This window comes from Maylandia zebra, linkage group LG6 (assembly GCF_041146795.1).
Source record: "Maylandia zebra isolate NMK-2024a linkage group LG6, Mzebra_GT3a, whole genome shotgun sequence".
Lineage (NCBI taxonomy): Eukaryota > Metazoa > Chordata > Actinopteri > Cichliformes > Cichlidae > Maylandia > Maylandia zebra.
This window is the reverse complement of record NC_135172.1, coordinates 31,207,104-31,229,463: the sequence shown is the minus strand read 5'-3', so window position 1 is coordinate 31,229,463 and position 22,360 is coordinate 31,207,104. Positions and strand designations below refer to the sequence as shown.

The 22,360-nt window shown below is 38.6% G+C and overlaps 2 protein-coding genes across 3 annotated transcripts; both read right to left on the bottom strand.

The window, feature by feature from the left end:
- Nucleotides 1–2,770: 2,770 nt before the first annotated feature.
- LOC101486248 (centrosomal protein of 95 kDa) lies at nt 2,771–16,483 on the bottom strand. 2 transcript variants are annotated; one of them, XM_076885074.1, is made up of 21 exons: nt 16,311–16,483; nt 15,448–15,576; nt 14,630–14,737; nt 14,302–14,412; nt 13,740–13,860; nt 12,968–13,086; nt 12,540–12,745; nt 11,702–11,762; nt 11,517–11,584; nt 11,128–11,345; nt 10,856–10,985; nt 10,626–10,743; nt 9,308–9,513; nt 8,965–9,060; nt 7,985–8,135; nt 5,835–6,004; nt 5,664–5,738; nt 5,226–5,378; nt 4,497–4,643; nt 4,338–4,409; nt 2,771–3,653 (listed from the first exon to the last, which is right to left on the bottom strand). In XM_076885074.1, exons 1-21 carry the CDS (start codon nt 16,333–16,335, stop codon nt 3,477–3,479), a joined length of 2,661 nt encoding a protein of 886 aa, XP_076741189.1. In that variant the 5' UTR covers nt 16,336–16,483; the 3' UTR covers nt 2,771–3,476. The 2 variants fall into 2 exon arrangements, with proteins under 2 accessions (XP_076741189.1, XP_076741190.1); XM_076885075.1 differs by having other exon boundaries at nt 10,856–10,982.
- Nucleotides 16,484–18,473: 1,990 nt separating this feature from the next.
- LOC101468126 (C-type lectin domain family 4 member M) lies at nt 18,474–22,149 on the bottom strand. Its single transcript, XM_004539223.2, has 6 exons — nt 22,017–22,149; nt 21,675–21,764; nt 21,188–21,250; nt 20,920–21,062; nt 20,719–20,819; nt 18,474–19,295 (listed from the first exon to the last, which is right to left on the bottom strand). The coding sequence occupies exons 1-6, from the start codon at nt 22,051–22,053 to the stop codon at nt 19,148–19,150; spliced, it is 582 nt and encodes a 193-aa protein (XP_004539280.1). The 5' UTR covers nt 22,054–22,149; the 3' UTR covers nt 18,474–19,147.
- Between the last annotated feature and the right edge of the window lie 211 nt (nt 22,150–22,360).

Sequence of the window (22,360 nt, the reverse complement as noted above, 5' to 3'; positions counted from 1 at the left end):
CTAAAAGTTACCTACACCAGATGAACAGTATTCTAAATTCATTTAACACACAAATATCTGAAGCAGGATCTCAGAGATGCGTCTGACCCTTCAGTTCACTAAAGCCTCATCAGAGCAGAGCGGGGTTGTCTCACAAAGAGTGGAACAAAAGACAAAAACAAATAAGAATTTTGAATGTACTTTAAGAATCTCGGAGAATTATTACTGATCATCCTGAAGGCTGTGTTGAAGAATAAAGGTGATCGTACCAAATATTGACTTTCGAGCTCATTAGAATAGCACAAACTATTTTTGCTGCAAATATTTTCTGCTTTCAAAAAAAAAAAAAAAAAAGCAGAATCGGAATACTTTCTTTATCCCTGAGGAAATTACGTAAATAAAAGAAATGAGGGGTTGCACAGTTAACCACTGATCCGATCAATGCTCTAGAGGTGGGGTAGGCTTTTAGTTAGTAGTTACCGTCAGCTGGCATTAACCGTTTGGATTCGGGTACCTTGAACCAAAAAACATAAACACTACCGAACATTTCCGCATACTGGGCTAGGAAAGGTTTTAGCCAATCAGGTGCCTATTTCAGAGGGACTGATTTCCTGTTGGCTGTTCAGCAGACTCAGATGGAAATAAATGGATTACACGGCGGTACTTCCCTGTTTCATATTGTGGCGGGCCAGGCCTGTTTGGGTTTTTTGACGACTACGTTCTGTTCCAGGCGGCAGCGTTACGGTTGCCATGGTTACAGGGTGACGCTCTGTCTCTGCGTGTTTCCTCGGTGAGGAGTTGTTGTCGTTGTCGTCGTTAGCTAATAGGCAGAATGCTACAGGTATAGCTCTAAAGAATGTAGCATCATAGGCAGTGTAGTCCGTGCTGCAGGGAGAGTGGACTGTGTGGAGATACAGAAATTCTTTTATTGCTGCCAAATAATCTGCATCATTATAATTGCATTAATAACATTCTTTACAGCAGGGGTGTCAAACTCAAATACACAGTGGGTCAAAATTCAAAACTGGAACAAGGTCGCGGGCTAACATCAATATTTATTGTAAAAAAATCTTCCTCCAGATTTAAGAATGAATCTCTTCTTATGGACTCAAACAAGTTTTGCTGAAAAACTGAATATGGAACAAGCAAAGCTTAATACTAAAAAATAGATATATTAGCTGTATGATACCAGTAGGCCAGCTCTAATAATAATTTGGTATGGCTTCGCGGGCGAAAGTTTGACACCTATGCTTTACAGCATTATTTCATCTAATAATATTTCTCACAGTATTGATACTGCATTACAGTTGTTTATTGAAGATGTCCATTTGAGGATCCTTCCATTATGTTAACTTTTATTACAAGTACGGTTGGAAGTATTTTATACACATTGCATATCTGTGCTCATTTTGAGTTGATGTTCGGTTCATTAAGGGTTTTAAGCTTCACTGGTGTGACTGTCCAGGTGATACATGCTGAGGGAAACTAGAACATAGAAGGATAACTGCAATGCATGCTTACAGTACATATAATACATATAATCTAGGAATAGGCCTGAGCAGAGGCCCAAATGTTTCCAGCTTCTTGTTGCAAACCTGTTGCATTTTATTCTACTTGGCAACAGATGACTGGAGGCGATAACCAGCCCTCAGATACTCTGAGGGCTTAAGATTATTACCTTGTATGGAAGGTGTTATCAAAATGAGAAGTTCTATGTCTGTTTATAGCTATTAAAGATGTACGATTAACTGTGAATTTAATGGGGGGGGCGTGTACCCCACTGCTTTATAATATCCACAAATCCAAAATCTGGCAATGGCTACAAGCAGTGTGCATTAGTAGCAAGTTTCCCTGTCAAAGGTGATGATTTTAGTTTGACTGCTGCCTGGTTACCCATCAGTGGCAATGCCTTTAAAAAAAAAAAAACCTTTTCAAGTTAACCCAGACTAGTTTGCATAATGACTGGAAATCATTATGCAAACTAAGGGCAGACAGGAAGGAGATAATATATCCAAAGGCCTCTAGATTTCCCAGTTTTCCTCTGCATGCCATGGTAAATGGACTGGTAGTTTAATGGCACTTGCCCACTCCCACAGAGCACTCAGAGATTTTAAATGCTTTTGCTGATCAATCTCACAAACGTTGATGGAGCCTAGTACACCTGACAGTTAATGTGCCAACACCCCTAACCGAATTACACGGGTGGATGAGTTATTTAAAAACACACCACCTCACTCAGAGTTGTTATGAAGGGGGAAACTACCCAGAGATCAAACAATTAACCTCAGCACGTATCAATAAAGTCAGAGTTTGGAAACTATTTTCGTGGTCGTAGTTTTCCAAGAATAGCTACATAGGCAGAGACCACCCCCACTAACTTCTGTTGCACATCCAGTCATGTAACAGGCCTGAAACACGACAAACCATTCATTTTAGAAAAGATCATCAAGGGTTACTCCTGGTAGGCTTTCAAGAGGTTAATGCTCTAATGCCGTCCATCTTAACATGGGGATTGAAGTCTAGAGGTTGCCCCTGGATGACTTGAACTGCTGACTTTCAAATTAATATATGACCTAGTCTACGTCCTGAGCCACAGTCTCCTCTTCACTTTAACCAAAAAAATAAATAAATAAATCTTACCTCAGGTTTAAAACAGCAACTTTCATCCTTCACAGTATGTTTATGATCATTCAGTTGACTGTATTAGGCATCTATGTATCATTCAAGTCACACTCACACATTTAATAGGTGCTGACAGTCGTTGTGTGTGTGCTCATAGAAACGATACAGCGTCAGTAGACGGTGTTTTTAATGGAGGAAACCTTTGTGCATCAGTCCAAAGCTTTCAAGTTCAGCTGAGGTTAAAAACAAAAAAAAACAATCACAATTGAGCTGGGGAAATTAAAGGATCATTAAAGACTGATTATCGCTACCCCCGGTGATGAGAAAGCAAACCAGGTTAATTAAAATCCAAACATTAAAGTTAAAAAATAAATAATCCACTGGCATGGTTAAAATATTAAGGAAGATGTTGCACATAAAAGGAAAAATGTTAAGAGTCGTCAGTCTGTGACGTTCATACTTAACTTTGCATCTGTGGTCCTTATTTGGCAAGAGGAAGAACATTGCTAGGTTTTTTGCTACATTAACAACACAAAGACTGCACAGTGAAGGAGTTAAAACATTCTTAGTTATCAAGTACCAAAAACCCACCCAGAAAGAGTCCAAGGTGTCTTTTTAAGATCAGCAGCTGAGGTGAGAGAGGAAGAGCTAGCCAAACTAGCCAATAGCTACATTTAGTCAGAGTGTGTTCAGTTCATCAGTAATCAATAATCAGCACATGAACAAGTTCTTACAAAGAGAAAATCCTTTTCCTGTGCAAAGCTCTGAAGGAGGACGCCTTAGTAGATCGTACTGTTCATCGAGTTCTCGTACTGTTGGCTGTGAATGGCAGAAAGTCCTTTGATTCAAACCAGTCAGACCAGAGTCTTCCTTGGTCAGTGCAGATAGCTAGTGTTGTACTGGAAGGAGGCCATCCGAACCCGATTACGCAGCCTCTGGATCTCCAGCTCCTGGAAGTAGTCGTCCTCGTTGTTCTGGATTATGATTCTTTGCAATTCGCCGATTTCACGCTCCATCCTGGAACGCAGCTCTCGCTTCATCTTCAGCAGTGCCTGCGGGGAAAAAAGAAAGAAAATTAACTGTAAATCTTTAAATTATTTAAATGATTGATCATTTGTGTTTTCTGGCATATAAACTGTGTATGTTGTTTGTCCTGCGGTTTCCATGACTACAGTGCAACAGCAAAGAACTGTGGTTTATGAGGATCTCTAAGAGTGGACTGAGAAAATTCAGTGTAATATATTTAGTTTTGATATGCTGCATACCATGCACAGGAAAATCTGTGGATTCACATGAAATCACATAAAAACTCTACACAGTTTATACAATTCCCTCTTGGATGTCCTACAGCTGGGACCCAGTTCTGTCTTCATCCTGAAAAACTTCTACTAAAAATAATTTCAAATCGCTGCATTTCCTTTTATACAAATGCTTTTTATGGTTGTGAGAAACTGGGTGTGCAAAAAAAAAAAAAAAAAAATGTACAGTTGATGCTGCTGCCTGGTTTTGACAACTATTTGTTTGGATTTCTGGACAATTGCTGCAGTACTGCATTCTCTACCTGCAGAGCATGCAGGTGAGTTTAAAGGGTGCCCTCTGCTGGACCGTATAGCAAATTACATTGATTTCTTTAATGCGTTTTGACGGGATCAGGTGCAATTTGAACATTTAATTTTCCTACTTTCTAACAAATATTTAAATTAACAATAAGCAGCAGTAACAAGTATATAAATTACCTTTTCTTGAGCTTTTTTCCGAACCTGGATGTCCTGCCGCTCTTGTGCAAGTTTTTCAGCTAGCAGTGAAAACTGAAAGAGAGACAGCACGTCACCGACTTCACCTGGAACGGGTGTGTCGTCGCCTTTATTTTGAAATGGCAGAAAGCTGCATCTTACCTGATCTTTATAATAGTTCTCCATGGACTTGATCTGATCCTCGTGTCGTCTCTGCTGTTCCAGTCGCTGCTCTCTGGCATAAGCTCTCTGCTCTCTCAACCGATTCTTCTGTATCTCCAAACCCTCGTCGAATAGCTGCCGAAACATCTGCAAACACACACAGACACACTTTAGTCATCACTCAAATTAGCCCAAACTTTACTGAAGTCTACTTGATAAATAATAAATAATCTACAGCAGTCCAGTAACTATAAATATCTGTTGTAAACCTTTTTTCATTTTCATATTTATCTATTTACAGGGAGCTGCTGAAAATGGGAAAATAAGCTGGTGGCTCAAATTTCCTGTACTGCTCCTTTCAAACACCCACACCAGTATTTGATGTTAAGAATTTTTCAGGGCACGTTTCAAACTTTATTGCTTAGAGTCAGAAACAGTCTGGACTCAGGGGACATGGATGAGGGTACAATGGTAGGTACGATATTAAGTCCACTGTAGAAAGTAGAAGCCGTCAAATAAATCCAGCATTTACTGTTTCAGCTTGTTAACTGAGATCAGTGGATACATTTCTACCTTTACAGCAATAAAATGTCTTTATGCTGTCACATGGTGAGTTTGTTAATATCACATCAGGCACCAGCATGCACATTTTTAAAACAAAGAGGAACATCATGATTATGAGTAAATAATTACTTGTCTTTAGTCCTAAACTGTCCCTTCAGTACCCACCCTCTCCTCCTTGGTGCGAGCCCTCATGAGGCGGGCTCGGTGCTGAACATGATAGTCGTTGTGGTACTTCTTGGCTCGAGCTATCTGCTGTCTCTGGTCCCTCAGCCTGTTCTGCGTCGACTTCTGCTGCTGGATTCGCTCTTTGAAGTCTCTCTAAATGATCGAAAGGTCAGTTAGAGAAATGCTGTCCAGCACAGGCAGGTAGAGCATGTGTCCTGCACTTTTTTTTTTGCACAGCAACAGGACGCCATTGCAGAGCCAGCTTGACTTTGGTGTCTTTTATGTTGAAAGGTTTGAGAAATGATTTTTACTCAGTGTTGCCAGGTTTTTGGCACCTGCACCAGACGATGTTTGGTCGAAATGTGTAGGATCAGGTTTAGTTTTGAAAAGGGGACAGCAGTGGACTGCAGTGTAACTGTCTGATATGTTAAAGCTCACCAGGCGCCTGCTGTGGTCCTGTCCTTTATGAACGAGCTCAGCCAGCAGATCGTGTTTCCTCTGAGCTTCCTCCAACTGGAAGTTTAATTACATATTTATTAATGAGGCCATTCATCAGATGATCTAGTACAGGTCAAAAATGCACCAGACATGTAATGACCACTGTCCTACCTCTCTGGAGAGTTTGCTGCGATGCTGACTGTGATTGGACGACATTACGTGGAGTCTGTCCACCTGCTGCATTTGCTGCTCCCACATTCGACCCAGGGCGTGAGGTGAGATGTGAAGGTGAGGCAACTCATCCCGGAGCACCGGGAGCAGCTCATTCTCCATTATTCTCACTGTAGAGACACATGAAGCACAGAGAAGAACATTTATTTATTGTTTGTGACAAACTAACAACTAACGTACTTCAGTGCAATCCTCCATTCAACATATCAGTCTCTTTTATTAGACTCCACGGATGGCATTTACTACAATAAGAATTAAAGTTATACCCATTCCAAAGCAGATTAACCAGAAACGTGTCTAATTGGATTAAGTCTTTTTCTGTTTACAACTCAAACATCAGCTCAACAGGGAAGCCAACATCAAACCTGGTGTGTGTGCCTTTTTATGTGGGGCTTTACAAGAATGTCATTACTTGTCCTATATCCAGACACTTTTCATCTTTTCTTCAGATTCTAAAGTTAGACACAGTGAGTAGCTCTTCAGAGGGACATCATCAGGTTTACATGTCAACATTATGTGCCTACACGCCCAAGGGGTGGAAACTTCAGCCATCACAAAGTCACAAGATACTCAACATTTATGTCTGGAAAAACTACCACAAATTACAGGAAATGCAGCTGATGATTCTCTCTTTTTGAATCTCAGATAGAAACCTGTGGCTCAAAAAGAGATACTAGTTGAACCATCCCCAAGGAACCCAGTAAGGAAACTAGATTAAACAAAAACTCAAAACCACAGTTTTAAAGGTTAAACTAAGAATACAAGACTGCAGAACAACTCTCACACAAAATTAAACTAACTCTCTGTTTAGAAGTGGTGCAAGTTATGTAAATGTTATTTATCAGCGAATTGAAATCTGGTATGAGTGTGCACTCATTATCCGAGGATCACAGGATATAGGATATTTCCTAAAGCATTGTTTTCCTTGACCTCATTACTTTTTCTAGCAAAGTCGGGGGGAGTGTTAAAGAAAGACAGACAATAACAGAGGTTCACTTCCACACAACAAAAGCAAATACAGAAAGAATAGTTGCAATGTTTGAGTGTAACAATAATACATTATGACCCGGTCTGTCTTAAAGTATGTGTTTTCGGTTGGTACTGTTGCCATGGCGACAAGGAAGTAAGGGACCAACCGTCAGGTCAGTTCAGATGCACACGGCGTTGGTGAATAATCTACTTCCATCTAATTTGGATTCTCTGTGCATCACTATGAATGATTTACACAGCCAAACCTGTGTAATAGTCATGCATAACATGTGATATTTGCAGTGTGGAAGATACAGAGGCGTTGTAATATCTGTGTCAATTTATTGGTAAATGTCCACAAATGTTTCAGGCTAGTCTCTTCATCTTCATTCTTAGCATCAAGAAGCAACCCACTGACAAACGGAAACAACAAACACACAAACGAGAACACTCACCAAAAGAGAATCATTGCTTCAGCATGCCCAAATCTTCTGAATTTAGACCCATCACCAAAACACTTTTTCCTTCGCCATTTTTAAAAAATATCTGTTTCTTCTCAATCTAAAATGGATTTGCCAAACGTTCCATATCTTCAACCATTTAAAGGCTATGAAGTTATAAAGACATTATAAAGACATTAGCATCCTGACATTAGTTTAAAGACCTTCAAGTAAATCTGCCAGAGAATTAAGTAAGCAGTGATCACATTCAGCAACTCTTTCTAAGCTTTGCTTTACATCATTCAACTACACTCAAGTACTCTGAACTCCATCCTCCACTCCACCGTCTCCTGTATTTCACCATCTGTAGATGATCAGTCCTTTTGTTTCTCAGCTCTTTTTTCTGATGCATTTCAGAAAAGCTCCACATTACACAGTAGATGAGGAGTCCATTCAGCTGATGAAGACTTGCCTAATGTCCAACAGAAAGTGCTGCAGCAGCAAACTCACTTGGTGTCCTTACCTCTGAATCTACCAGAAGTGCTATTTCTGTGATTATCAGAGGGCCAGCCAGCCCGGAATACAAACATTCATAAAACCTAAACACTGGTTAATGCTAAAGCTGAGTGATCACAGCCAAACAGAACAGTTTCCAAACCCTCAGCCTCACCCACAACTTACTTGATGGAGCTTTCCTGGGAGCCTCCAGTCGTCTCTGCCCTGGAGTGGTTTGTGCAGTACGCTGTGATTTATGCTGAGCTTTCACTTTAGCTGGTGAGGGTCTGGGGTCTGGCGAAACATCCTTTAGTATGGCCTCTCTGTATTCTCGCTCCTGCACACACACAGTCCTAGTTTAGTAAACTAGAACAAACGACTCTACGCTCACAACTAAACAGAAGGATTCACAGAGATTAATATAACTGCTTCTTTAACATTTTGACATATTGCTTTAAAAGAGCGGTCTCCAACCTTTTTTGCGCCATGGACCGGTTTATGCCCGACAATATTTTCACGGACCGGCCTTTAAGGTGTCGCGGATAAATACAACAAAATAAAACTAGTACCGGTACCGAAAAAAAAGAAGATTTATTCATAACACACGTGAAAAGACCCAGGAAAACCGAGTTAACGATAAAAACGATAACAAAATAACGCTGAAAACCGATAAAAACCCTGAAAACCATACATTTCACACACGAGCCTCAACTCTCGCGGCCCGGTACCAAACGACTCACGGACCGGGACCAGTCCGAGGCCCGGGGGTTGGGGACCGCTGCTTTAAAAGGGAAATCTTGTTGTTTATGTTTATAAAAGTCTTAAGTAAAATACGCCTAAAATTAAGGGGAGTTTTTATTTTTCTAGTAATTTTTTTTCATTTACTTATTTGGAAATTTTCTTTGAATGCATCCCAAAACATTTACTGTACCATAGTTCACTGATTTTTGTTTAAATAGATTCAACTTTGTATTCTCTGTGAACCAATATGCTTTCCCTCCGCAGACATTAGAGATTTTTTTTTCTACTTATGTTATCTCAAAGGTCTACCTATTTTTTAGAATATACCATCTTTTTTTTCTTCTTTTTTTTTTGGACCCAGGGTAGGTTTTACTTTTTTAATAATTAAATAATCTTTAACAGAAAACCGTAGATTTATAACTTACAGCTTCCTGAGCTTTGATGCGAGCCTTATCTAACTCTTTACGTTCTTTTTCTTCATATCTTTTTAGCTCTTCCTCGTACGCTTCGTTCTCCAGATACTGAAAAAGAGAAATAATCATTTTATTTTCAAAGCATATGAAAGTAATCAAGCAACTTCACCATATTGCTCACATTTGCGTATGGCATCTTTAAATTTGCACAGTATATTTGCCAAATATGACATTTTTTTTCAGTTGCAAAAACGTTCATGACTAAATTTGATCATTATTGTCCTTTAACTACTCTTAAAAGTCAGTTTAGCATCTAATTGATTATCTTGTAATATTTAGTGCACTAGTACTGTACCTTGTCATGTTTTCTGTGAGATGGTCTGTGGTGTAGCTCTCCTCGCCTTGATCGATCAGACGCTGTGAGTTTGGACTGTCTCCCATCATCCAAGCTAAGAGCCTCTGCCATCACATCCTCCAGCTGTCCCTGCAGGGAACGACGGACTCGTGGAGGGGAAGGGGATAAGGAGCGTGCTCGGTGGGTAGACTCAAAATCAGGTGCTCCTGAAACAGTTAAATGTGTATTTCACCAATTTCATTAATTTGCATGAGATCCAGAATGGTTAAGATTAGGGATGGGTATCGTTTAGGTTTTATCCGATACTGGTGCCAAACCGGTACTTTTGAAACGGTGCCGGTGCTTAAACGGTGCTCAAACCGGTGCTTAAAGAATGGAGAACACAAACTTTGTCCAAAAACCTCTCATGTTCAGCTGTTTTTTTTTGTAAAAAGATATGGCATCACTCTTGGCTGGAAGCAGTGCTTAAACAATGGAAAAAACACAAACTTTGTCCAAAAACCTCTCATGTTTAACTGTTTTCCACTTCTTCTTTGGTCATTTTAGCCTTTTTGGCCAGGGTGAAGAGAGTATCTGCCATCAAACAAGAAGACAGCCGCATGTAACTACGACAGTGTTTGCTAGTTCCTTATGCATTAATGTAATAACGTCGTTAGCCTACTCAACGTAAATCACACAAGAACAACATTAAGCTACTCACGCAGAGTAGAACGGCTGCTGCTGCCATCAAATACGGCGCATTTCTCGGCTTTTAAAAAAACGCTATGCATCGCCAGGTGTTTCATGAGATTCGAGGTGTTACCTCCTTTGACAGTATCACAGTATCAGCTTAAAGCACTTGTTGCTGCTGAGTTTGCATATTTTGCTGTGAAGTACAGCCAGACTTTTAACCGCTTCGCCTTGGACATTTTTAATCTGTAGCTCTGCGCTAACAGAATGTACGTACCTGGCCCCGCCTACTATCCTCGGAAACGTAAAACGATTGGCTAAAAGTGTATCACAGCTCAGGGAAAAAAAGCACTGAAATAAAGCACCGAAATGTGCGCTGCTTTTCGGTCTGGTTACTACCGTTTATGTCAGAACCGGTGCCATCATGGCACCGGACACCGGTACCCATCCCTAGTTAAGATAGTATTTTCTAAGAACAATATAAAGACCTACAACAAGATTTTTAAAATCAACTGGAAATCCTTTTTTCACCAACCAGGCAATGTGATGTGGTAAAAGTTAATAATAAAAGTTGTGGCATTTGTTAGTAGTTTACTGTCAAAATTGAAAAGAACAACAACAAAGTTTGTGCTCAAAAATGTGTGCACACCTGTGTCCTGTCTTGAAGTCCTGCGACGCTCCATGATGCTGTCGCTGTGGTGCGACTGCTTGTCCTCCTCTCTGACCTCGGTGGACTCTCCAGTTTCCCCCAGAACTCGTTTAAGCATCTACATTAATTACACAAGACTTAAAATATCGTAACCAGTACTCACTCGAGAACAGTGACACAACTGAGTTGTGAACTCGCTGATCACTTCAGTCAACTAAATGCAAACATACCTGATCAAGTTCTTCTAGTCGATGGGAGAGGTTTTCAGATATCTCATGCAACTCTTGTTCTGCCTGCTTGTTCCTTTTTCGATTATAAGACAGAGGCTCTTCAAAATCCTCTTGTGCTGTCCTGCTACTGCTTGGCCAGGGCAATAATATATAGCATAAAGAAGATAGTTAGGAAATCAAAAGCATAACATTCACCACACTGCCTCCACATAACAATCTGAATCTGTGATAGATTCTGTTTTTTCCCCATAGCTTTCTTCTATTCGGTTTACCTCTCAGGGTGAGTTACAAAGTCTTCCTTGAGAGCAGTTCTTTCTCTACAGTGTATCCTTCTGTCCTTTAATCTTCGTGTGCAACTCAAATTCTCCTCATCTTCCTCTTCAGTGTCTGGTGGAGAAGGGGTGGCAGGTGTCGTCCCATCTTGCAGGGTGAGGAAAAGCACATCTGGTTGTGTTCGGAATAAAACCCTCCTGGGACCTCCGTTAGTCGGCTAAGAATAGAAAGAAGAAAAGCGTCAATTTGACTTAAACTGTGTATCTGAGTATTACTGTACATGCTAATTAACCACCACATCTAGCACACAAGTTTACAACTTACCATTAGATGGTATATTAAAACTGTAAAATTGGTACAAGTGAAGTCTTACTGCTTGCACTCTCACCTCCAGCGTCTCTCCCTCCACTTCTGTCTCAACTCTCTGCTGGCTGGTTGAAGATTTCTCACTTACAGCTGAAAATTAAACAAAACTATGTGATGCTTCACTTAATCTCCAATCATGTTTTCATCACTTTCATCACAATTCACTTGAAATTGTGTCCTTATCGACTGTGGTGTGCTTTGACTCACCAGGGGACTGGCAGTGGGTAGGAGACTGTAGTCCATTAGTTTCAGCCACTAGTTTTGAAGTCTGTGAAAAGAGGAGTGAAAAAATAAGGAGAAAGCATAAAGAGTTTTAGGCAAAACTGAGCAGAAGTCATTCACATTCATTACAAAGACTTAGATTTAGCACTAAACATAATCTGCAGCACTCAAAACTCAACTCTACAAAATAATCAGAAACCTAAGAAGGCTTTTTAGAATCTAATACAAGGGCTGATAATCAAAGTACAAAAAAACTACTCAGAAGAAAGATAAGGGAAAATTAACTTGGTGCTTGTTTCTGTGTACTTTGTGCTGTAGAAGGTCAGACTCACGTCAGACCTGTTAGCATAGATAGTTTTACAGATCACAACAGTGTAAACATGGCACTTCCTGATTCCAGAGACTTCCTCATTAAGTGATGAACAGATGTAAACCGACTTGAAACATGCTGGAAAAATGCTAATCTTTTAGCAGATATTATCTTATAACCAAGTTCTGCTTGCAGACAACAGATACTCAAAACACAAATATATATAAAGGTTCAGCAAGTGAATGTTGAAGACATTCAGAAAATGTGAACGTCAAAATGAAGTGCATTACTGGAGTAACTTATGTTGTCAGAGAAGCCAAGTCAGCATAAGCTCATCCTTCCTTTATTTGAATTGGAGTCACCAAAGTGGGAAGTGTGTGTATGATAGGAAAAGTATAGAATATTAACACAACACACCAGTTGTAAAACTTTGCATGTCGTTTTAAACTGCAGTTCACAGCAGACAGAACACATAAAACACTTCAACCTTATCATACTGTATTTAAAGGATACCTGTGTAGTGATGAGGCTGACTTCCTCATCTGTGTGCTGTTCTTTGACACCAGCAGCTGTGGGGAGTTGATCGGGTAAGTGAGGGCCTACAATGGGAGTGTGGGGAGTGTTGGACTGGTTTGGTGGCTGCAGTGCAATGGCTGAGTATATTGGTTCAGTCTGTGGAGCTTCATCATTGTCCACAGGACCAGAGGTGGTTGCTGCATCTGAGGTTGGGGGAGGGACAGCCAGTCCTTGGATTAAAAGGTAGCTCACCTGGACTTTTAATAAAGCATCAAACTGTCTATGTCTTCTTATACATTTCCAAAATATCAAACACAATTTTTTTTGAAGAAACTGTGGAAAATTATAATTTTTTGTTATATGTACAAAGAAATAAAGTATTATCCCCAAAACAATCACTGTCATTGAGGCAAAGCAAGCCTTACCTTCTTTTTTATCTATGAATGTGCGCGCAGACACGCCCAGCCCGATGAGCTCGCTGGCTGACCCCACCTCCTCACCATTCCAGGAGTGGATGGACTGTTTACTGGACTGGACGGCAGACCTGAATAATGAGAGCATTCAGACTGTATCAGATTAATTACCGACAAGTTTTTCAACTTTAACAAGCCACCTCTGTAATCTTCACAGCACGTGCGTATCTCTCTTTCTCAGATGATTAGAGTGGGCAACCCATAAGGACAAATTTCTACTAAATTCAACTGCAGCACAAGAAGTCTAGAAAAAAATTAAACTTAGACATTAAAATGCCAGTTAATTATATTTTTAAGATACAAGGCTTAGAAAAGATTACCAGTAATTATAACGGGTGTGTAGAATGACTCAGACACGTGCTGTATCAGTACTTTTGTTCATTTCTTATTATTCTTAAAAAAAACATGAATATTAAGAGTTCTGAAGAGAATTAATAAAGCAGTGGTCCAAGCAGCACCATAAAAAAACTCAAACATGTTTTGATGTCTTTCATCTATTATGACAGCCATTAACATTTTATTATTTACACTGCTGTTAAAAGGCTGCTGTGTCAACAGGGTGTAGAGCAGGATGTGCTCTAAAGCTGAATGATGGCGGTCTGAGTCATCAATATCAGACCTGTCTGTCAGTGGTGTTTTGGTTCATGGGAAGAAAACAAACAGTAATATTCTTCTACATTGTACTGAGACTTGTGTAAAGTCTATAAAACATGTCTGTGCTTACTCTGCACTCGATGACAAGGACGCCACCTCCAGCTTTGTCTCCTTCTGCTCTGTAGCATCACATCCAGGCGGATCATTGATGTCACCGTGTGCATCCTCACTGAGACTGCCATTCTGCTCCTCTGAAAAACATGAATTTTGCAAATGACAGAGGTAGAAACAGAAAAGGCACTAATTTAAAAGAGAGCAAAAGTAGTGATAACAACATGTTTCATGGAAATTTAAAGAGAAACAAACTCATACAGAGTCAGAAACCCCCCCTCACCAAATGTCAAAGTGCTAACCTCAAAGAGTCACAGTTATAAATGTCTGACAAACACTAAAAAAAAGACAGATTGTAATTTTACTACTTAACTACTCTACTCAAACAAAGAGAGGCAGGAGTGCAGCTTTTATGCCTCCTAACAAAAAGCATTTTATAATGTATAAAAACACTACAAAAGTCCTTTAGAAACACTAAGCTGTGCCACTATAGACATTTGAAATCATATAGTTTTAATTGCCTTTCAAAGTAAAAGCAAATGAGGAAAAGATGAGGGAAAGCAACAATTTCATTTTCCTACCACTGTTCGGCGACCCGTCATTTATCTCCTCGTTCAGATATTCCAAGAGGCCATCAAAGATTTCCAAGAGGTTCTTAACCGACTCTTTATCCCCTCTGACAACATTTTCTCCTGAAAACAAACTCATACTCATTAAAGTCTTGTTTCTGCAACATCTGCCATGCAGTACAAATTGAATGACTTTCATGATGATCTCAACTTCATTTAAGTTAATGTTGCACAGATGTGAAACAGTGATTCATATTTGCGCTTCTCTGACATGCACATTCAAAATTTTAAACCTATATTATTAACTCCTTGTTTTTACAAATTATTTTTTTTCTCTTACCTGTAATATGTGAGAGGCTGATTTGAAGGTAATCCAAGGACAGAGAATCAATCACACATTGGACATTGTGGACATCTTCCTCTTGACTACATGGCACTGCAATATAATCTAAACATATAAAAAACAAACAAGCATCTGATTAACCAAATGCTCAATGAATTAATTAATGCATACATGCTGAACTTCCCCCTTCAACTTAACAATAAAGAAAACAGGGTCTTAGAAAGCAATCTTACAAAACTAATCTCCCAACTAAAGTCATAGTTGGACTGTGCAATAATTTTATTTTAATTTGAATTACAACTTTTGCTTCCACATATAATGAAAGTTAAACAATTATTGTTCTGGATTATATGTTTTGCAATAATTCACTCATTTCCCTTTTAGCACATCTTGTCTTTTACTTTTGTCCTTCCATGAAAGTTCAGTTAACTCCCTGTAGCAAGTGCAGTCCAGTTTTTTTATTTGTTTGAATTGGTTTGTTTTTAAATTTTTATTTATCCAGGTTTTTCTCAAATACTGTGAGTACTTTTGTTAAACGATTGTAATGTCAGTATTGTTTAAAAGATTGTAAATTTGATTAATGCCATAGTACTGTTAACTCTGGAACTGGAATTTCTCTTAAGACTGTAGCCCCCTTACTTGATTACATGATTACCTGCAACAGTAATGCCCCCCATGCTCCGCCATCTATAGACATTAGACATGTCAAAATCTCAAGATACTGAGTTACAAAGGTATGAACAGAGAGATTTTTACACTTTTGCTTAAAAAAAATGTAAAAGTGGACATCTGCCAGATCTGTAACTTCTTCTTACCTGGAACTTTCTCCCCCAGGATGTTCTCATACAGGGCAATGAAAACATCTGCATTACAGTCCGTAAGTTTCTTCAGCCTCAGGTTTACGTGACATTTGCTGAGAAGATCATTTGCCACATCAACCCAATCTGTAGACAAAAAAAAAGAGAAGTCACGTTCATTCATATAACAGCAACTCGAGAACTTATTTCTCTGACGTAATCATGGAGTATAAAAGAAATTACAAAAGCAGAGCCCTTGTCATCACTTCGAGTGGAAAACTCGCTTTAATTAAAAAAAATACATCGAGGTTATCGAGCATGAAGAGTTTAATTAACTTTTGTATAACTCATTTCAATGACATTAAGTGGTTCTTCTATCACAACGCCTTTTAAGTTTGCCTCAATCACGACCGCCCCCGGCAAACTTAAGTCTGAGAGCGGGGCGGGGGTAGTCTTTACCTACTATCTACGCTAGCCGCCGGCTAAAACTGTTGATTTGATGGGAACAAATTAAGTTTTAAATAAATAACATCAGTAGTCGTGTTTTGTCCTGAAATCAAAAAACTATCTAAATTTGTCTGCCATCTGTTTCGTTATATTTTATGTTTTTTACGCAACTTCACCGGCTAAGACAACTCAAAAGTAGCTAGCTAAGACTGCTAATGTTTGCTAACACGAACGTGAACATTTTAAGAAAACAACATAAGCAGAGCCCACGTTTTCATCTCTGGTTCTCTCTATAATATATGGATAAATCGCTTATATCAGCCAGGCTTACTGACAAGTGAGGAGTCGCAACTTTAACCGTGTGCTAACGTTAGCTCTAAGTCAGCGTTACGTGTCATTAGCTTTCCTCGGAGTTGGAGGGTCTTCTGCCTTACCTCTCTCTCCCTCCTGGGTTCCCATGAAACAGCTGTCTGCAGCAGGCAGATGGGGCTGACAAAAATCTACTAGCTGTAAAAGAGAGTCCTGTAAACGCCTGGACCGAGCGCTACAATCCGTTTTGTTGTGGTTTTCGGTAACTGGGAGAAGGAACCATCGTTTGAAAGTGAAAAGTCTTCTGATTGGACATTAGCTCGTTCTTTGTTTCCGGAAGTGCCTTTCGATTGGTACGTACCGCCCCCTACTGGTACCAATACTCCAACCTCCATAGACAATGACAACAACAGTACCACGAGGGGTAGGATTACAAGTAAGTACATCAGAAGGACTGAGGTGTCCTTCTGATATCGTTCTCGTCCTTCTGTAGTGGATATCTTGGACAAAAGATGCTGAACATATAGCAAGCAGAAAGGAGGAAAAGTGGAAGACCACTAAAAAAGTAAATAGTAATAGTAATAGTAAGCACTAACGCAAGTATCATTCACCCAATCACAAAGTAGTCACAATCGCACTCCTGCATTCATGTGGATATTACTTTGACACGTACCACCCACCAAAACATTGTTGCAGAAGAAACACACTCCCCACAGCATTGGCTGTTCCTTACGTCAGAGGGAGGATGAAGCTCTCTACACAACCTGCCCAGGAGAAACTCAAGTAACAGAGTGAACACTGAACTGCAATGCTGCTGCTCACATAACCTTAAAAATCTGTTGTCCCTGTCTAGTGTTATACACCACAGGATGCAGATATTGACACAGATAAACAGGTTAGAGCTGCTTAGACAGCACGAAGGCTTTAAATGTAGGGACTATGGCTGATAAAGAAACAGGTATGATGGAGATATGATGGAAGTAGTTATACTGTTGTGTTTAGGAAACCAGGTTGAAGGGAAGGAAAGGCAGGGGCATTGGAGGTGAATTCAAGCTGTCCTGCTGTGGTGTAGATAGGACTGGGCTATTTAAAGATTGTTTTGGAGGTGAAGAGAGACTAAACAGGACAAAGGATATTGAATATGGAGCTACCAGGCAGAAGAAAAGAGGAAGAGAAGATTCATCAATATAGTGAAGGAGGACATGTAGAGAGGTGGTGTGACCGAAGAGGATACTGGGGATAGATAGCTGATCCTCTGTTGTGACCCATACAGGGAGCACAAGAAAGAAGAATTTAAAATGAACAACATAAGAAAACATTATTAAGAAAGAAATAAAGGTGAAGGATTAACTAAACAAAAGCATTGAATTAAAGCCCAACACTGAGCTTTGGCACAACTTTGTAAGATGAAATAATGGTGTCATGTTAGTGCCTTAACATAACACTTTACATTCTGCTTTAAATAACTAAAGACTGAACCACCAAAAGGTAAATACCGCACAGTTGAACTGAGCCTTGTGGGATGGGACACTGAAGAAGATAAAAAGAAAGAAGTTCTCACTTCTAATTTCATGTCAGTTACATTTCATTCGGATGTGAGAGGTGTACTGGGTGTGAAGTTTTTTCTTTTCTTTTTTTAAATCTTAAGAATAAACAGCAGATGTGTTGACTAAAGATCATTTAGGAACTTGCGCATGATATCTAAATAAGAACGCTACAGAGCTGTCATAGATATCGCTCCTTAATGCGTGCTTCATCAGGTTTTTATCATTGCAGCATCTGAACAGGAACAGGATGAGTATCATCTGTACATCTGTCCTGTTTTGAAAGTGTACATCTCACATGCAAAAATATGTTGCAATACTTCTCTTTTTCCGGTGTGAGTGATACATAGTTAATATGATCAATAGAGGCTTTTTAGCATGATTTTATCCATCTGGCTGTAACCAGATGGCCACCATTACAACAAGTCAGTTTGTGAAATTTTGTCCATCCTAGATATTCCAGGATTAACTGCTCTGATTAACTACTCCAGTTTGCATGTCAAAGTGTCCTTGAGCAAGATATGGAACATGCTTTCATGTGTGTTAAATAGAAACTGGTTCGACAGAAAAAGAGCTGTATGAATGTGTGTGTGTGTGAACAAAAAGCCTTGACTGCTCAAGTAGGATAGATACAAAGTTACAAAGTGGCTGCTGACGCGCATACTTTGTAAAATTCACCAATGCTCTTGTATATGTTGTTATTCTTGGCTTTTTCTTTTGCATCAGAAATGAGAAACATTAATATAAGGAAGTTCACTTTAATGCACAGTTTTCCTTCACACACTCAAATTAAGTTAAGCTACATGCAGATAGAGAGAAAAATATGTTTCAATATCTTAATGCTCACAAATCAAGGATGTTTGTTTTTGTACAGAGACTTTTGTCTTGTTGTATTTACAGTAATATGATCTCAGGGCTTAGCGTTGTTATGTGAAAGATGGCTTAGTAGCATTTATAGCTTCTGTTATGGAACAGAAACAAAGAAGTGTTCTTTAATAGCCTACAACAGCATACCCTGATTAAACAAAATGTTAAAACCAGAAAACTGAGTTTATTCAAACAACAAAGTGAGAACTTCGGAACTTTAAATGTAATATAAAAGAAAATCTCATCTATTATATTGGTATTCTCTCAACATTTGAATTATTTTAAAAATTGCATCAGCTAGTGGAACTCTATGTATGTGTTAGTAAGTATACAATAATAACAGGAACTTAATGTTTAACAGCAATTTATAAATAGGGTTTCATCTACATGCTCTGCAGACTTCCCTTTAGAGGTCTCCCTAAGAAATTTAAAAGCAGATATAAAAGACTCACAAATTATCAATTCAAAGGATTTTCCACAACCTAGCAAGCCAGCAGTCGAGACAAACATGTTAACATCTGTATGTGATGGAACAATTTTCCTGCTACTGATCACTGTTCCACCTTTTTTTCACAGATCCAAAAGTTTTCATCTCTGCAGTTTGCGTCATTCCAGCAGTTTTCTTCGTCATTGGCTGCCATCACGCCACAGTCTTCGTCTCCAAGGCTGTTGGGCTCCCCGGTTCGCCAGTATCTGAAACTAAAGAAAGTTGCCTTTCAGCCAAGTTGCTGAAATGAAGATTTGCATTTCAGCAACTTATAAACAAAGGAGAAAGTCTTCAAATTAGCTCTGACTTTAAGTCCTACACACACGGTATCCTAACCCTAATCCTAATCCTAAAGCACATTGATGCACCTGCTGTTGTGATTTGGTGGTATATAAATAAAATTGAATAAAATTGAATAAAGTAATAAGCAGATAGTGATAAAAACAAAGTGTGTGCGTATTACAAAACCCAAGTTACACAAAATGAGATACCACTGCACATTAAGAGATATTTAGTCACAGATATCCACCCACTGAATAGTGAGTACTTATCCTATAGCTTACAGAGGTGTAAAAAAGTGTTTACCCCCTGCCTAGTTTCCTGTTTTGCATTTTTGTCCAACCTACATGTTACACCTGAGAAACAAAGTCACTAACAGCTATCTGTCTGGAAAGGTTTACAAAGGCTTTGAGACTCTTGCAAACCACAGTGAGAGCCATTATCCACAAACAGGGATGAAATTACTTTTTCACACAGGGCCGTGTAGGTTTGGCATTCTTCCCCCCTTAATAAACACCCTCATTTAGAAACTGTATTCTGTGTTTACTTGTGTTATCATTGTCTAAAATTTAAATTTGTTTGATGATCTAAAACATTTTAGTGTGACATCTTATATAGATCAAGGCGAGAGTAACCCAAACTTAAAGTTTTCATTAAGATAACTGTCACATCGATGTAATTCTATATGAAGCAATGCCCAAACATAACTCAGTTTAAAAACAAATATAAAAGAGATTATGTGGACAAAGCACACAGCTTTAGTGGCGTGTTAATGACGGGGTGTTTGGCAAATGTAAAAATGTTTTGGTTTTTGAACTTTAATTCTTTTATGTGAGTATTTTATATGAGTGTAGACTTCTATGCAGTTAAACGTGTATATTGTGGGATAATAAGCCAAACTGTGAATTCTGATTTGCAAATTATGGAATTTTAAATAAGGAGGTGGGAACAAATAAATGCAAACTTCTTCCTACTTCTTTTTGAGCATAAACATTGTGTGGATATTGAAATATTCATGACAACTTTACGTCTTCGTTTTTTATGTCTACAAAGTTTTTATGTGTTTTTTTTATAGTTGTTATTTTAGTTATATTTACATGTGAAACTAAAATATATTCTGTTCTGTTCTATTCTATTCTAATAGAAGAATATTTTGATATCATACCAATTTTGAACTATAATACATTTACTTCAAGTATATTTACACAACACACAGTGAGGATGAATAAAGTGCTGCTGCTGATGGATGGAGGATTTTATTATGAGTGATTACTACTGCTTTGTGGAGTTTTATTGAGATTAGGATTGATTTATAAATTATCAGTATTTATTATTAAAAATTAAAAATGTATGGACCTGCTGTTCAGCAAACTCCCGTCCACCCACTTCCACGTCCCCTCTTCCTCTGTGTCACTCAGTCCGATCCACGTGTTACGCCTGAACAGCCTTATGAAGTTCTTGTTCCCAGTAAAAGAATCAAGAAAATAAATCTTAGCAATCTTGCAGTTCTTAAAACTTTGTTTCAACTCTTGCAGATTTCAGAATTACAGTCTGTACCTGTTCCTCTGTGCTGCTGATAATCACCAGGTCTGCACCTCTTTGCAAACAGTCCTCTCTGCTGTCACTCCAGGACTTTTTAATATGAGAAATGTAATAAAAATCACCCCTGAAGTATACCCATCCTTGTTCTGTATTGAGATCTGTTCAAAATGTAAACATAAAAAGATAAAAGAAAACGGTTTCATCTACTTCACTAATGATAATACTATTAGTAAAATGGGCTAATATTTAAGATTTGACTCTTAATTTCCAGCATCATACTTGCCGAAAATATTCAGCTTCCTCCTCAGTGACTCTTCTTCTTTAGTCTCATTTTTAGTGGCCTGGTCTGATGTGAAATAAAACATTATGTTAAAGGATGCATTTAGATATATTTAGTTTATTCAGTTATTCCACAGATGGATGGAGGCCAAGACAGTTTGTAGTGAAGAAATTATACAGTGATGTGATAGTATGTGTTAGAGGGCCACGTTTCTTTATTAAAGGAGTGGACAGACAGCTGTAAGTGTTTTGTAATTATTTTATAAATTATTCCAGTCTTATATAATAATATGAGGTTTTGGCCTCATTAAGTAAACTGCTGACAAAGTAATTAGACTGTGATGTTATAATAGAGTGCTGTAAAAATAAACTTGAATTAAGTGGAGTTAGTTGCAGTTTTTCCGATGGTAATGGTAATTATTTCTAACTTCTGTTCGTACACTATTCAAATGATGAATTTTACATTACAGATAAAATGTAAGTGAACTCACGAAGAGCCAGTCGCAGGGAAATGCTGAGAATAACTTGAAGAATAAACAGAAGTCCAAAGCTCAGAACAACTAGTCTGCAGAGTTTTCTTTCTGTGTGCAGAAATCAAATAGACAAACACAAAATCATCTTTATTAAACAGCAAAAAGACTCAAATGTCTAAAAAGTATTTTCATATTACTGCCAGCAGATGAAAAGAAACTCCACACAGTTGGTTGGATCTGTTTGTTTTTGAACAAAACCCTTCACCTGTTTCTGACACTGCCCACGATGGTGGACGATGGTGGAGCGCGTACTTACACCGAGCTGAAATGAAACAAATAAACAATCTTTAAGATACTTACTTCTTGCTGATGTATCAGGTACATTTTCATAGTCCATCTCAGGCTGTTCTTTATTTTATCAGGATAAAATTAAGGAATGTACTCATATAATGATATTTTGAACTCATCCACAAACTGATTTCTCTTTTTCCTGTTTCCCTTTTTTAACACTGAAAAAACAACCTCCTGTTCCTCAAAATACTGACCCTTTTGCTACATATTTGCCCCTGCTTACTTACCACCACAGAAACCAATGAACCCTCTGATTCAGTAACTATTAGATCTGCTTTTCGCAATAACATAAAGTAGTACATCTCTGTAGGACTTTATCAGTCTTTCACATCATTGTGGAGGATCTTTGGCCC

Bases quoted from the DNA above. Each gene is read 5' to 3' on its own strand.
- LOC101486248 (XM_076885074.1), bottom strand. From the start codon at position 16,335: ATGGGAACCCAGGAGGGAGAGAGAG. The intron at 10,986-11,127 runs GTAAACCGAATA...GCCCTGGCCAAG, and splicing joins TTTGTAACTCACCCTGAGAG to CAGTAGCAGGACAGCACAAG. The intron at 8,136-8,964 runs GTAAGTTATAAA...GTGTGTGTGCAG, and splicing joins GCATCAAAGCTCAGGAAGCT to GAGCGAGAATACAGAGAGGC.
- LOC101468126 (XM_004539223.2), bottom strand. From the start codon at position 22,053: ATGGACTATGAAAATGTACCTGATACATCAGCAAGAA. The intron at 21,251-21,674 runs GTGAGTTCACTT...ATTTCACATCAG, and splicing joins TTCCCTGCGACTGGCTCTTC to ACCAGGCCACTAAAAATGAG. The intron at 19,296-20,718 runs GTCCATACATTT...AACTTTCTTTAG, and splicing joins GGGAGTTTGCTGAACAGCAG to TTTCAGATACTGGCGAACCG.